The 16594-nt window shown below is 41.7% G+C and overlaps 1 protein-coding gene across 1 annotated transcript in view; it reads left to right on the forward strand.

The window, feature by feature from the left end:
• HTT (huntingtin) overlaps positions 1-14768 on the forward strand; it is a 990576-nt gene extending 975808 nt beyond the window's left edge. The window contains exons 66-67 of the mRNA XM_030191138.1: positions 5859-6019; positions 9270-14768. Coding sequence (XP_030046998.1) covers positions 5859-6019; positions 9270-9483 — 375 coding nt within the window. The 3' untranslated portion in view covers positions 9484-14768. The remainder of the gene's footprint in view (positions 1-5858; positions 6020-9269) is intronic.
• Positions 14769-16594: the final 1826 nt, after the last annotated feature.

Raw genomic sequence — 16594 nt, forward strand, 5'->3', positions numbered from 1 at the left:
GACAATAGGGAGGTAATAAGAAAAGGGTAAAAGGGGGGAGGAATAGAAATCGCCAGAACTCCACCTTAATCACTAACCAAAGGCCTGCCTGAAGAGCCAAGTTTTAATTGCTGTTTTACATTTTGGAAGGGACAATTCTCCACGAATTTCTAAGGGAAGTTTGTTCCAAGCTACAGGGGCCAAAAAATAAAAGCACTTTGTAGAGTATGCTCATATTTGGCGAATTTAGGACTGGGACGTACTATTGATAGCGCTATTGATAGAAACAATTGCGGAGGGGAGGAAGATATCATTAAAGAGGGCAAATATAGTGATAATCCCAGAGGGAAAGCTATGAAAGCAAGTGAAACTATAGAAATGTCAACTTAGAAAACCTAAATTTCTCCACGGACAAGGAGGATAGCAAGTTCTCAACACATAGATGATGTTACCAGTGGAGCCTGCAGATGGGAAAGTACTCCAGCGTAGTGTAACTGAAAGCTTTTGGGCTGCCACACTACACATGCACATCATTTTCTGCCTGCCACTGTCATGTGAGACCACCTCAGTCTTCGACTTTCTGTGAAGCCAGTTGATCACGCATCACTGGAGCTGATGTCAAGGCATGTATTTTTGCCTTTTAAGCTACAATTTTGTAACTTTCTGGCTTGTTCCTGTCACTATTGTGTGGTATTTTTCCCAGTTGCTCCTTAGTGAGGTTTTCAGCCATTTATAAGTTTCCTTTCCTTAGCATCCTCCTCAGACCAGTCTAGAACTTGAGGAGTTCTGTCTATTGACCAGCAGGTGGAAATAAAGGAAACATAATTGTGCATTCTGCCCTATAGGGCATTGTTCAGGTGCAACCAGTTCCCGGTGCAGCTCCTAGATTGCTCTGCTGAGGCTTCTTCCTCGGCCAATTTCTCACTGTTTTTTGTTGTTGAACTGGCGAAAGTCTGTCTGCAGCCTTTTCTGCTAGGGGGTATATCTAGTGATGCTTGGTCCCAGTGAATTTGGGACTGGGGCGTGCCTATCACATGGGCGTCCTCGACCGATAATGGAAAAAAGAAGGATGTCCCTGACGAGCACTTGGGCGACTTGGTCCATTTTTTCTTATGACCAAGCCTCAAAAAGGTGCCCGAACTGACCAGATGACCACCGGAGGGAATCAGGGATCACCTCCCCTTACTCCCCCCAATGGTCACTAACCCCCCTCCCACCCTAAAAAAAAACTTTTTAAATATTTTTTGCCAGCCTCAAATGTCATACCGAGCTCCATGACAGCAGTTTGCAGGTCCCTGGAGCAGTTTTAGTGGGTGCAGTACACTTCAGGCAGGCGGACCCAGGCCCACCCTCCCCCCTACCAGTTACACTTGTGGTGGTAAATGTGAACCCTTCAAAACCCCCCATCTCTCTTTTTCAGCAAGAACATTTTTGACAGGGTCTAGGCAGTGTACGTACTACTCTCAAAGGCGTAGGTACCCGCCTCCCGCTCATTTCACTTAGGCAACTCAGGCCCAGCATCCCAGGCCTCACCAGCCCCATCTGAAAAGTCTCATCTGGCTCCCCAGTCAAAGGGCACGTGCTTTTGACTGGCTCCAGCATAGCATAGCTACTCAGAAAGTATCCATCCCGGATGACCTTCCAGTCAGAGGAAGGCTCATTTTTTACCAACACAGATGGCCCCTTGTAACCTCTGACCAGTGGGTTCTTCAAATTGCCTCAGGTATGCACTGAATTGGTGTCAGAGACCTCCAAATTGGCCACTGAGAGTGTCATTCATCAGCTTTCAACACAATCAGGTACTTGCAGAGGAACTCTCCACCCTTCTATAGGCCTGAGCGGTTGAACCCGTATCAGCAGGGGAAGAAGGGATGGGATTCTATTCCAGGCACTTCCTAGTGACCAAAAAAACAGGGGGATACAGGCCCCTCCTAGACCTAAGGGTCTTGAACAAATTCCTAGCAATGAAAAGTTCAGGATGCTTTCCCTGGGTAGCCTTCTTCTTCTAATTCAAGAAAGCTATTGGCTATGCTCTCTGGATTTAAAGGGTGCCTCTACCTACATTTCGATACTTCCAAGTCACAGGAAGTATCTCAAATTTCAAGTGGGGAAATGCCACTACCAATATCGCATTTTGCCTTTTGACATGGCATCTGCAGCCAGAGTTTTCACCAAGTGTCTATCAGTAGTCGTAGCGTATCTATGCAGACTGGGAGTATGTGTATTTCCCTACCTGGACGATTGGCTGGTCAAGAGCACATCTCGGGAAGGATCCAAGGAGTCAATGAGGATGACTATCCAGTTGTTGGAACTACTGGGGTTTGTCATCCGTTAACCCAAGTCCCACCTACAACCAGTTCGCAAATTGGAGTACAAAGGAGCCCTGCTAGATACAGCGCAGGCTCAGGTCTTCCTTCCTCAAGTGAGAGCGGATACCTTAGTAATGCTTGCCTCACAGGTTTGTAGTAGCCAGCAGATTTCAGCTCCGCAAATGTTGAGACAGATGGGCCACAATGCTTCCACTGTGCATGTCACTCTCATGGCATGGCTCCACTTGAGAGTGGCCCAGTGCACCTTAGTTTCCCAGTGGTCTCAGGCGACAGAGAACCTAACGGATGTCATCCACATACCACCAAAACTGGCACACGCCCTTCTCTGGTGGACAACTTGGTCCAATTTAACTCTAGGACTTCCATTCCAAATTCAACCACCTTGGAAGGTGTTGACATTGGATGCATCCAACCTAGGTTGGGAAGCTCATGTAGAAGGGCTTCACACTCAGGGCCAGTGGCACGCTCAGGAGGTTCAGTTCCACATCAATCTCTTCAAGCTCAGGGTTATTTGAAATGCTCTAAAGGGTTTCAGAGATTGACTCCAGAACCAAATTGTTCTCATTCAAACAGACAACCACGTTGCAATGTTCTATGTCAACAATCAGGGGGGTATGGGATCTTAACCCTTGTGTCAGGAAGTGGTGGGCATGGCAGTGGGCTCCACTTCATGGGATGGACCTCCGTGCCACTTACCTCTACAAGAACAACTGCCTAGCAGACAGGTTGATCAAGATACTGTAACCACACGAGTGGTTTCTAAACATGGGTATAGCCCGCAAGATCTTACAAGAGTGGGGCACCCCCTCAGTGTATCTTTTTGCCACTCATCTCAACAACAAAGTCCCTCAGTTCTGCTCCAGGCTCGGGTCACATGCCTGTCTAGCATCAGATGCCTTTCTTCTACATTGGTGGGAGGGACTTCTGTACACGTATCCTCCCATACCTCTCATAGAGAAGACTTTGCTGAAACTCAGGCAAGATCAAGGCACCATGATTATGATTGCTTTTTACTGGCCATGTCTGATCTGGTTCCCTCTTCTTCTGGAGTTATTCTCTGATGATCTGTGGAGATTGGACTGTTTTCCGACCCTCATCACACAGAACGAGGGTTCCCCCTTTGCATCCCAATTCCAATCCCTGGCCTTAATGGCCTGGATGTTGAGAGCATAGGACTAGAACATCTGGAATTGCCTGAGGGTGTGTCCTGTATCTTGCTGGCTTCCAGGAAAGATTCCACTAAGAGGTATTACTGTTTTAAGTGGAAGAGGTTTGCCATCTGAGATGAGGACAAGGCCTTAGATCCCTTGCCTTACCCCACACAAAAACTGCTTGAGTACCTCCTGCAGCTGTCTGAGTCTGCAGTTGGACGTCTTTCTCCTGGATTGGGGAGTGGGTTTTCTATATGCATATCCTCCAATTCCCCTGATAGCAAAAATCCTTCTGAAACACAGATGGAATAGGGAACCATTATTCTCATAGCCCCTTACTGGCCAAGACGAGCGTGGTTCTCTACTCTTCTGGAACTTCCTCAATAAGAGAGCCTATAAAATTGGGGAATTCTCCAGTGCTGATCACAAGCTCAGGGCACTCTCTTGCATCCCAGCATCAAGTCCTTTGCTCTCACAGCTTAGATGTTGAGAGGATAACTATAGCTTCCGTGGGTTTACCTAAAAATGTTTTACAAGTAATTCTGGCTTCCAGGAGGGATTCCATGAAGGTTGTACAGGTTCAGATGGAAGTGATTTGTGATCTGGCGTGAGGGAAAGTCCCTACATTCCTTCTGTTGTCCCACACAAAACTATTTCAAACCTAATTCTCAGACAGGTGTAGAAGGTATTCAAAGCCAACTCCTTAGGGTACATCTTAAAGTAATTGATTCTCATCATGTAGAAGGTAACCCCATCTCTATACAGCCTTAAAGTTGTTCACTTTATGTGGAGCTTGCTGTATCTTTAAGCTTCCTATCAAGCTTCCTGCAGTGTCATGGAGGGCCTCAGTGTTGCCTTAACCAAACTGATGAAAGCTTCTTTCAAGCCACTTAACACCTATGAACTGAAGTACCTGACCTGGAAGTTCTGTTTTGGGTGGAGGTAACTTCAACGTGCAGAGAAAATGAGCTCCAGGTTTTAATAAGTGATCTGTCTTGTAGTAGATTTTATAACAGATGGTTCTGCACCCTCACCCTAACTAAGTTCCTTCTAAGGGCTCTGTCGGATTTCCATCTTACTATCTAGAGCAATTAGGAGAACATAATAACTCAATTGGCCGTGGTCGTACTCAGCGTTGAGAAAGATTTGTTATACAAAGGACACGACCCAAAAAGAAGCTAAGTAGCATTGTAATCCAAGAGTTTATTGAATTTTTTGTGCAGCTCTGGTGAATAAAATACATACAAAAATATAAAAAAGTAAGAACTACGGTTCAGAGGTTTTGGCCGATGATGAAACAGCCCAGCCTCCGTGAGCTATAGAAATATATAGCCAGGGGTTTCTTGAGGCCTTTCCTCTACACATAAATATTGTGTTTTGATGTATATGTCAATTGAGTTATTATGTTCTCCTAATTGCTCTAGATAGTTGGATACAATACATAAGGAGACAACCTTCATTTATAAGATTAGTTAGATTTCCATCTTAACCAGTCGATCATCTTGCCAATATTTTTTCCCAGGCTTCATACCCACAAGTGCACTGCAGACATTAGATTTTGAAAGATAGCCTAAGCTGCCTATTTGGAGGGAATTAAAGACCTTAAAAAGTCTACCCAACGTTTTGTTTCTTTTGACAAGGAGAGGGGGTTGTTATCAACAAACACACTCTATCAAATTAGATAGTAGAGTACATTTTTTTCACTTATGCCCAGGCAGGTTTGACTCTTGAGGGTTCTGTTACAGCTCATAATGTCAGAGCTATGGTGGCATCGGTAGACCACTTGAGGTCAGCCTCCATTTGTAGTACTGCAACATGGACATAAGTTCTTACATTGACATCCCACCACTGTTTAGAGAAGAACTCCCAACATGACAGTAAGTTTCGCTAGAAGTCCTCCAAAACCTCTTTAGGGATCAGAATCCAAATGCATCCCCCTTAGACCAGGTTCTTTTGTGTGTCAGACTGCTTTTTCCCCAAAATTATGAATTATAAATGTTTTTAAAATTAAAAATGTATAGCCCATTTTATCTAATGGTCACAGGAGGTTACAACCAAACATACATACATAATAAAACATAGAGTATAAGAGCATGACATCAGACAGTAAAATCAAACAAAATGAAACAGATTTTCCAAGCTATAAGATACTGGTAAGCAACTTCATTTTTTTGTGTGAATGTAATCTTTCCTGCCTGATTTTGGAGTTCCTTTCTGTTTCTAAGATCTCAGATTAAAAGCTTAGACCTGTGTGTCAGATACAGTAGTCTAGAAAGTACAAATAAATGAGATGAAATGAAAATTTCCAGTAGACTTCTATCCCTCTATTGTTCAAATATTATTCTTCACAGTTCGTGAATGGTAAGAAGGTGTGTGGTGACTCCTATTGTTTTTACAGGTATTTCAAACCCTACATACAACTGGACAGTCATCCATGGTTCGTGACTGGGTGATGCTCTCTCTCTCAAACTTCACTCAGAGAACACCAGTTGCCATGGCAATGTGGAGCCTCTCTTGCTTCTTTGTCAGTGCTTCCACCAGTCCATGGATTTCAGCAATGTATCCTTACCAATTTGTAAACCAGTAATTCTCTATTACCTATCCATTTAAATTAAAGTTTCAATAAGGTGCATTATTCAGCATTTGGAGAGTGAGAGATAGGTTTTCATAAAAATGTCATTCCATGACAGTGTTAGGGAGTTTGATGTATATCTTTTTCCTTTGTTGGCCTTATTTACATGTAAATTCAGTAAGTTAATAACTGTGCCATGATGCTTTCTGCACTGCTTGTTAAGTGGACCCAAATGCAGCAATCCTGTTTGTCCTTAAAAAGAAGGGTCCTTTGGCCATTAGAAGAGTAGTTTCTTAAATCTAGACAGTTGTCATAAGTAATAAATGTTGATATTGTAGAGAAATTCTGTACTAAGATAATGGCTGCAAGCTCTCAGTACTACTAGCGGCAACAAGAACCCCAAGAAGCTGGTAAATATATACTAGGGAATCTAATTTTCAATGGGATCAGAATATTTGTTTTGCCAGCATCAAACAATTGTTTTAAAAACTTAATTCCACTTTTTCCTCATTTTGGATCCTCGGGATTAGTGCCTTGATGGTGCAGTTTCCCCCTTTCCCCTCAGACTGAATCCTTCAGTACCATTCTTTGGCTAGCAGGGATCCACCCCTAAGATTTCCAGCAAGCTCCATAACCTGAAGGACAAGCCAAATTAGTCCTGGTTTTTACTGTCTTCTATCTGATTTTCCTTCATTTTTTAAAAACATAGAGAAAAAGATCCATAGATACATTAGGGTCAGCCTGTCTCTGTAGAACATGGAACTTGCAACCCTACATCAGCAGTCATCTTTTCCTTTCCAGAGGCCCCAAAAATACCTGAACTGTACCAGGCTGCAGTAACTAGAAATTTTAACTTGAGTTATCTATGCCATTCTACACAATTGCATAGATAACCCAATCAAAATATTCTTTAAATGCAGGTTCCTGGATGTATTGCCCTCGTTCGTGTATTCAGGATTAACTGAAGGGGTTGTAGCATACTGAGCCAACTTTTATTTTTAAGCGTGCATCTTGGGACCAGTATTGAAGTATAAGTACATAAGTACATAAGTAGTGCCATACTGGGAAAGACCAAAGGTCCATCTAGCCCAGCATCCTGTCACCGACAGTGGCCAATCCAGGTCAAGGGCACCTGGCACGCTCCCCAAACGTAAAAACATTCCAGACAAGTTATACCTGAAAATGCGGAATTTTTCCAAGTCCATTTAATAGCGGTCTATGGACTTGTCCTTTAGGAATCTATCTAACCCCTTTTTAAACTCCGTCAAGCTAACCGCCCGTACCATGTTCTCCGGCAACGAATTCCAGAGTCTAATTACACGTTGGGTGAAGAAAAATTTTCTCCGATTCGTTTTAAATTTACCACACTGTAGCTTCAACTCATGCCCTCTAGTCCTAGTATTTTTGGATAGCGTGAACAGTCGCTTTACATCCACCCGATCCATTCCACTCATTATTTTATACACTTCTATCATATCTCCCCTCAGCCGTCTCTTCTCCAAGCTGAAAAGCCCTAGCCTTCTCAGCCTCTCTTCATAGGAAAGTCGTCCCATCCCCACTATCATTTTCATCGCCCTTCGCTGTACCTTTTCCAATTCTACTATGAACCATGCAGATGAGTTCATACCACAAGAAAGGCTCCAAACTAGAAAAAGTACCTGTGTGGTCCGATCATTTTATTTTTCTAGTTGTGTTGGTCTCTCTTTACCACTTTTCTTTTGTTGTTTCTTTTCTAAGTCCTTGTCCAGGATCTCATTTGTATTTTCTATTTCTTTACTCTATTTGTCTTCTTCCCTCCAGGGGCATAGCCAGCCTTCCAGTTTAGAGAGTGCTCATGGGTAGACTGGGGGGGGGGGGGTGCAACACATTCCTCTCTTCCCCTCCTCAGCTCCCTACCCCTCTGCGTACTAACCATACCTTTGCTGGAAGGGATGCTCAGTGCATGCTTGAGAAGTCATGGTGTCAGCAGCTAAAGGCACGCCAATGACATCTGCAGGCAGGAAGCAGCTGAGAAGACGGGAGCAGAAGCACTGTATTTATTTGGCTGGCAGGACTTCAGTGTCCCCACCAGCAAAGGTAAAGGGGTGCGGCAGGTCTGGAAGGGCTCAGCCCCCCTCCCCCCATGGCTATGCCACTGCTTCCCTCCCTCCCCTACATATGTCTCTGACATTGACCCTTTTCATCTTTTTTCTCCATGTCTCTGATTTGTCTTTTTTATCTACCTAAAGCTAGAATGTGAGTACTGCTCTCCCACATGTCATCCAGCTCCTTCCCCCACCCCCTTCTAGTCACCCATTGCCCTTCCTTTTTTTTCTATACTTATTTCTTTCCTTCCCTAGCTTGTCCTCCCTCACAGAATCTTTACCCACCCCCCCACCCCCCAGCATCAGCCTACAACTCCCTTTTTCCAGTACCCAACCCCACATCAGTCTCCTACCTGCCCCATCAGTGTCATTGTGGACACAATAGTGAGAGCATGTTCTTTCCCGCTGTGCTGCTCCTCTTCCTCAGACTGCCTGGAAGATTTAACATAAAACAAGGCACTTCAATTTCTTGTGTGATACAAGTAGTACCTTGTCTCACATTTCAAACCTTCTCCTCAGCCCATGGCAAAGTAAGAAGAGAAGCAGTATAACCACCTGAGGGTAAGAAACCACTGCTATGAAGGGGCAATCTGGTGAGGCAAGCTTCTGATGCCCTTAAACTCTCCGTGTATCATTGTTTTGTTTTGGGGGTTTTTTTATAATTATCTCTTTAAATGAGACAGGAACAGTAAAATCTAGGATTTAGCTACAAATATGCAAATCATCCCAGAAATGTTCTAAAGATGAGCACAGAAGGAATACTTTTTCCCCTGCAAATACAGATAATCAGATAAGAAATCTCCTAATGGGCAGAGACCAAGAGGAAAGTTAGGGTATGTAAAAATGTAAATTACAGATTTGTATACAGAACTAACTTTCCTTGAAAAGCAACCCAAAATGCGCCATAGTCATGTGTACAAATGGCGAGATTAAGCAGTATGTTTACTACATGTTTGTTTTAACCCATCTTCCTTCACATATTAGGCATGTTTTAATTCCCAGCTGGGTGGTTTCAATGCTCTGGTAGTACAGCAGAAATTTCTGCCAGAAAATGATACAAATGATGGTAAAACTGTCCAGATGCACTTATTGTCTTCAGATTTTGTTTTGATTTCTATTTTTCTTGTGTATCTGGCCTTAACACCTTCCACAGTCTTCCACACATTATCAGCCGTATGGGCAAATCGGAGCAAGTGGACATTAACCTTTTCTGCCTGGTGGCTATAGATTTTTACAGACATCAGATAGATGAGGAACTGGACCGGAGGGCCTTTCAGTCTGTGTTTGAGGTTGTAGCCTCCCCAGAAAGTCCATATCACCAATTATTAACTTGTTTGCAAAACGTTCACAATAGTACAGCATTCTGATTTCTCATGACCTTGTGTGCAGATGAGGAGAAACTGAGACTTGAACTGGATTCTGGAATGAAGATTGGGAAAAGGGTAAATGCACTAATCTCACCTTGATTGTGTTTCTACAGTGACTGTACATTAGTCCATTTTTAAACTTTAGGCCCATGCTCTTGATTATACAGAGAGGAAGAACTTTGTAACCTAGTGGGAACCATTTGAAGAGAGATCATGGTACGTCTCTGATTACATTGAACCAGCCATATGAAAAAGGAATGCATTTGCATACAAGCACGTACACAAACCAGAATGGAATTAAAGCTTCCAAAATTATTTTACTATTGAAGAAATGTGCAAGTACTAGCCATAAAGTAGCTGATGCTATTTTTTTTAAAGAATGTTCAATGTAAAAATTCATCAAGTTGCATCTGATTATAAAAATTTAGTTCCTCTGTGCAAGTGGCAGTCATACAAATTCTTGCTTGTATGTAGATGTACAGTGGCTTAAAACACATTTAGAAACTGCTTACTACTATCTGTTTTCAGTTAATTACAAGACACCTCAAAGATTCCAGTAGCTGTCAGCTCCCAATATATCATTCATCTGTCTATCCTATCTGTCAAATTTTCTACCACTGTGTGGTGTGTGCATGTGATGATGGCTTAGGAGTTTGCATATAGATTCATACAAACCTAACTTTTCTCTCCTTTATATTTATAATATGGAAATATTGGTAAAATGATTGCAATTTATATATTTCTACATCATGTATAATATATATAATTGTAAAGCCTGTGAAGCATGAAATGTTCAGTTATTGGAGATGGGGAGAAAAATGTCTCCTGACAGTTCTGATCTTGCTTCAATGACACTGTCCTGTTTCCTTTATGTGTGTGAGTGAATGTGAGACCGTAAGATGTCAACATGTTTGTTGCATTATCAGTTTTATCTTCCCATAGAGGCTTGCTTATGTGCTGCAGTTTTCTTTTAGCAGCACTTAAAATACTGCTCTATGTAAGTTGTGTCTCTTAATGACATCCTCCTCTGTGACTTCACCTATGATTTTCCTTTCTGTTTGAGAGGAGAAGAGGAGAAGACTAGTTTTTCCTCTGTGTTTGGTCCTGTCATTGTATTATTTTTGAGAAGAAACTGAAGACCAGGGATTGTACATGGTAGTTCTGTGGCACTGTTGTTTTCTAGTGGAATTAATGGAAATGATGTTGAGCATCTGAAAAACTTCATTGTATCTTGGGACTGAGATTTAACAAACCTGGTAAAAGGTACATTGTTCAGTTTTAGTAACTAAAGTTTCCAATTCTGCAAAAGTTTGTGAACTTTTGAGAAAAATATGAAATATTTCCCTTTTTCTGTGTACAGAATATAGTACGTAGGTTATTGGACTGTAACACATTTACCAGTTCAAAGTGCCATGTACATGCTTCATATACACAAAACTAATGATATTGATATATATATCCAGGTGGAACCAAATCCAGAAACATTTTTCCTGTACAAAATCATTTTTGGTAGTAAAGCAAACTCTGAGCCTTATATTTTTTTTTAATAACACTTCTTATAGATTGTTTAGTTTAACTCTTAAGTCTGGATGAAAATCAATATGAATAAGATCACCCACCATCTTTCCTGATAAATATTGGAGATAATCACCAAAACAAAGTTTCTATTTTAGATGTCATCTGATAATAAGAATAAGATGAAGAAAACTGTAACAGTTAAAGTGTTTCTGTCTCCTGCATGACTTTAACATTTTAGATTTACAAGAAAATTTAATGACGAGGCACCCAGGTGGCTCTAATTTTTTTTAAGTCTCTATTTTATTACATTGAAATGCTGTGTGATGACCTCTCTGCTTTCCTCCAGTGATGTACAACCCTATCAGAAGAGGAGTGACATAGGAAGAGTTTTATGTGAAAATCAGCCCATGTAATGATTATGTTCCCCTTCTGGCAGCGTGTAAATAGAATACCGGGCAGAAATATAGCAGTGTAAATCCATTTGGACCAAACCATGCAAAGCCTGTTCCACCCTGTGTTTATGTTACTTTCTTAATTTGTATTTGGTGATCGGACAGAAATACTTTGATGTTGATGTTTAGGGTTTTTGAGTGAAAAATGAGTCATTCCAAAGTCAAATTATAACATAAGGCTTCTTCTGTAAAGCAAAATAGTAAATATGCAAGAACCTTAAAGCACTGTTTAGATTGCCAAGATACTATACAACCATTTTGTCATTTAAGATAGTGGGATCATACTTTTAAATAAGTTCATGGCCCTTTGCTGTGAAATATAAAAACACCCACAATTATATTTCCTTATGCAATTCTAAAACCTGTATTTCACAAAGGGGAAATATTGCTTCTCCAATTCCTTGTGCCTCTTTACCCCAGAAAAAATTGGATTAACAAAATTTGGATTGAGGAGAGAGAACTGTTCATGAACAAAATTCTTAGGGTTAAATCAGATGGTGTTCAGTATGATATAGTATAAGAGGTAGTACAGACCTTTCTTTATGACTAACAATTTAATATTAAGCAGGTAGGCTTATATTTTTAGCACACACACAAATACTATGTGTATGCCTTCCCTGTTCAGTGGTACCAGTAAATGTTCAAGAGCCAAGTATGCTTGTACTTCAGCTTTGAAAATTAACTCATGAAATTTATGCAAGCACATTTACATCTGAAGTTTAGCATGTACAAGTTTCCTGGCTAAGTTATTTTTGCACAGGGTCCCATTTTATATAATGAGACCCTGTGCTAAAACAGCACAACTTGTGGTAAAAGAACTTATCTTAAAAGTAGGCTTGATAACTTGCCCCCTGAATATCCAGGTCAACTGCCAACCTATAAGCTATGTAAGTGTTGGCCAATATTCAGTGCCCTAAACAGGCAAACATGTGACTACCTTTTGTGTGGTCTTATCTGCCCTGTTAGTTAATGAGGGCACCAGTACTGAATATGACTAGTGCCTACATAACAGCCAGCTCCTCCCTGACTCCTCCAGTGGACTGCCCCAGAACTTGATCACACAGTGCTGTTGAATATCCAAGGTCAGCCCACTGAATATCCACCCCATTATTTCTGAGTCCAGAAAGCCTGTAGTATCTCCTCCTAGTGGAGGGGAGGTTGTGTATTTTGAAGAAATTTTGAGCTGTTGTGTGCATGTCAGTGAAGGTGGATTTTTTTTTTCCCTGTTTTGCCCTGTGTGCTACTAGGAGAATTCTTCATACCAGACACACTCAATATAATGTGGCATTTTTGTTTTTATTTTATTTACAAAGCTCTGCCTCCCAGGGGCAGGTGCCCCTAGTAGTTTTGTTTTGCCCTTTTTGTTTATTTTGCCCTTGTAGTTTAAAGGCTACATAGGATGTTTCCTTATAGACTGACCCCCTTCAGTATTGCTCAGGTGTCAGCAACTATTCACATTTACACCAGCACACCAGCAGTCATCTGTCCCCTTGGATCCCATTCATATCACTTCCTCAACAGACCCACACCTTGAGTCTATTATCCTGCACTGTAGAATGTAGTAGCTCAACAATACAGACAGTCCTAGAGAGTTGGGTTTTCTGGCTATATGTCATACCCTATACAAGTTCTGTGGTTGCACAAATACTAATAAACCTTTGAAGATTGCACCATGTGTTTGAAAACACACATATCTGGTTATCATACCCGTGTCTTCATCAAGTGATGGAATTTTATATAGATTAAAATAACCAGGGACTCTGTTTCAGTCTACCATTTCTTGATACAATTGACTAATTCTACAATTAAATATGAAATGAATGTATGAAAAATGTTGAATAGGCCAAATGAACTTTATATTTTCTCTCTCCAAAGTGCTTAATTTGTCTGGAGTTTTTAAATCTGCTGCCAGGAGTGTACTATGGATTTTACTGGTTCCATGAGAAATTAAGTTAAAAACTGAATTTTAAGTAATTCTTTTGTGCCATATGATGATTTATTAATTTAAGTACCTTAAATTTGGGATCCAGTGTAATGTACAGCTTTTGTAAAATGATGAAATAATAGACCAGGGATACAGACTGTGTATTTAGTCTTGGAATGGTGACACTGTACCTTTCTGTTTGTTTCAGCTTCTTTGGTTTGTTTCTGCCAGACCAATATTTTTGCCATACACCTAGTTTCAGAGAATGCAGTAGCACCCACCTTATTGTTGGCTAGTGATTGAGTTGGTGGCTTTGCAAATCATTGCCACTGATGACATAAGGAGAGGCAGTGTTTATATTGTAAAGAAGATATGTTTTAATGTTTATGCATCAGTAATTGCAAACCTATGATAGCTCAGTGATAATTATGTGTGCTGTTATACAGAAGACCTAGCTTTACAACTGGAGCACTGAATTCTGCTTCTCAGGCTTGCAGAAGCTGTTAATACTCCAGTCACAGCACTCACCATCCTGGGGAATAGAAAGAGTCCAAGCCTTTGCACAAGAATGGCAGCGGAAAGCAAGATTTACCTTCATGCACAGCAGGTTCTAGAGTGTCATGAACTGTGGCCTCTGGCCAAGGAGAGTCATTGCAATGGCTAAAATGGACAAGAGGATAGAGGGCTAAAAAAGAAGGACAAGGTCCAGGTAGTTATGAATGAAGGCTCCTGGAGCCAGAACCCAGCCTGTTTGTGACTGAGCTAGAAAGACCAAAGGAGCAGAAAGAAACTGCTAGGCCATAAAATAATCCCACATTCTTGAATAAAGTTACTGCTTTGAAAAATCATCAAACACAACTTTGACCGGGAGGGGGAAACTCATCACTTCAACTAGTCATTAAGGAGTAGAGTTGTTAAAATCACAAACTGACACACATCCACTATGTTGAAGTAACATGCATATCTGAAAGCAGTCAAAGCAACGCATCTAATAAGCAGTAGGACTGTGATGTGAAAGGAATGTGTACTCTGCATGATAAATCATCACTCCTAACTTCTCCCAGTTATTAGCTAAAGGCACAGCAGCTTTCTTAGGCAGTCTAGGGAAAAGCACTTGTTAGTTTAAAAATAAATTACCTACCTAAAAGGTAAATGAAAACAAATGCTATCTCTCTAGAACCACAATAGAATGAACAAAATAATAAGTGGACTGTCTGAATCACTATAATTTGGAGATGACTCACTATAAGTAATGTATGACCCTCCTGTCCCAGTCTCTGGAATCATTGGTCTACTTCCCACTCCTGTTTTTTTACTTCACTTTCTCACATTGTATTCTCAAGCCATTACTTTAGTGTAAATATACAGATATTTTTGTATCCTTGGGAATAGAACATCTATATATATATATAAAAGGCAACCCCAACGTTCTATGAAGCCTCCAGCCGGAAGTGTGAAGCGCCAGAGATATCCGGTTTCCCCATGAGTGAAGGAAAACAGCACAGCACGTAATCCCTCTCTCTGTAACAGTGGAGGACTCAGAGGGGGGAGGGGAGAGAGACGCCCTCACTCTCTTGGTAATACAAACACAGCACAGCAGGAAACGTAACACTGAAGGACTGGACTCCGAGGGGGAAGGGGGAGAGAGAGAGAGGGCAGAGGGCAGGGACACTCCCACATGCACACTCTGAAGAAAACCTTGATAGCCCCCCTGTTTCATTTGCATCAGAAACGGGGCTTTTTTACTAGTACAAGATAAAAGCTATACCCCACTGCTCTTTATTCTATCTGCTCATCCAAATTGAGAGGGGGGAGAACTTGAGGGATCGGCAACTAAAAATCCAACTTCAGCACCATGGTGTCCTTGATGGTGGCATTTCCTATCCATACACACTCGCTTAATCTTGGGATTAAAATGGCTGAAGCTTTATTTGTACATGAATGTCCTGAGCCTAGTCAATCAGGAGGACTTCCCCTTCCTTCAGATCCTTTTTTAACTTTTCAGTTACAACTAGCCACACAGACACCTTTTTCACTTCAGTGTGACCTGAGCACCAATATTAGGCTACTTCCACCACCAGATCCTCAGTACCCTCCCAGCAATGCTCCCATAACAATGTTGAACACCTTTGGATATACCATCCTCTGATATTACCCTCTGGGATGGAACAGATAGCTTTCTCTCCCCCCCCCCCCCCCCCCCCCATATCCCCCCTTACCAAAAAAAAAAAGCAGGTCTTTTTTCTTCTTAGCCTCGCTTTATATACCCACTGGCTCAGGCACCATTCCCATGAAACCTATAACATATGTGTACAACCCAATAAGCAATAACATCTTAAAATATGCTTTGCTCCATGGCACCCCAAACCCCTTACTGGACGGAAGAGTGAGTAAGCGAGCAACCAGCCAGCAGAAAGATGGCAAGGCAAGTGCCACTGTACATATGGCTCATCATGCTCATCTCCTCACCTATATGCTACATTCACAGCCCAGTTCAGCTATGCAGTTTAAATCCATGAATCATGAACTTCTTGGCACTCTACTCCTGCATCACCAACCCTGCCCTTTCTCTGGGCTTGCCCACCTGCTGATGCATACCAGCCTTGCAGAGCCATATTAACCCCAATGGCTTGGACCAGCAAGATTACCTCAAAAATAACATTGATACACATGATGCGCTAGATGGTGATATTTCCCTCCATGCCCTCTTGTTTCCTTAGCAACACAAAGACACAAATCTTGGGACTAATATAGCCACAGCTGTATTTGTATATGAGCCCAGCTGGAACTTGTTTGATCAGCATGATCCCCTCCCCCCCCCCCCCCCCCCCCCCCGCCAAAGTCCTTTACCAGAGTTCCAAGTTACAGATGTCCATGCATAGCTGCACCTTTTTACCTCAATTTGACCTCACCATTGGAACTAGGCCACCACTACCAGATCCTTGCCATCTTCTCAACAAGGCTTCCATAACAAAGTTGAATCCTGTTGTCCTTCTTGGGGTGATGTCAATGACTTGCCTTCCTCCCTCCCCAAGCACAGTTGATGCAATTGACCACATTGCCCCACAAATAAAGTGCAGCTATCCCTTCAGAAAAATGACATAGTTCTCCATAGCCTCCTGAATCCTGTTGTTAATTTCCATCAGGCTAAAAAAATGATTTAAATGACTCTCCAATCAGTAATAATTCAAAAAACTCCTTGAGCTTGTAACCAATT

Source organism: Microcaecilia unicolor, chromosome 2 (assembly GCF_901765095.1).
Source record: "Microcaecilia unicolor chromosome 2, aMicUni1.1, whole genome shotgun sequence".
Lineage (NCBI taxonomy): Eukaryota > Metazoa > Chordata > Amphibia > Gymnophiona > Siphonopidae > Microcaecilia > Microcaecilia unicolor.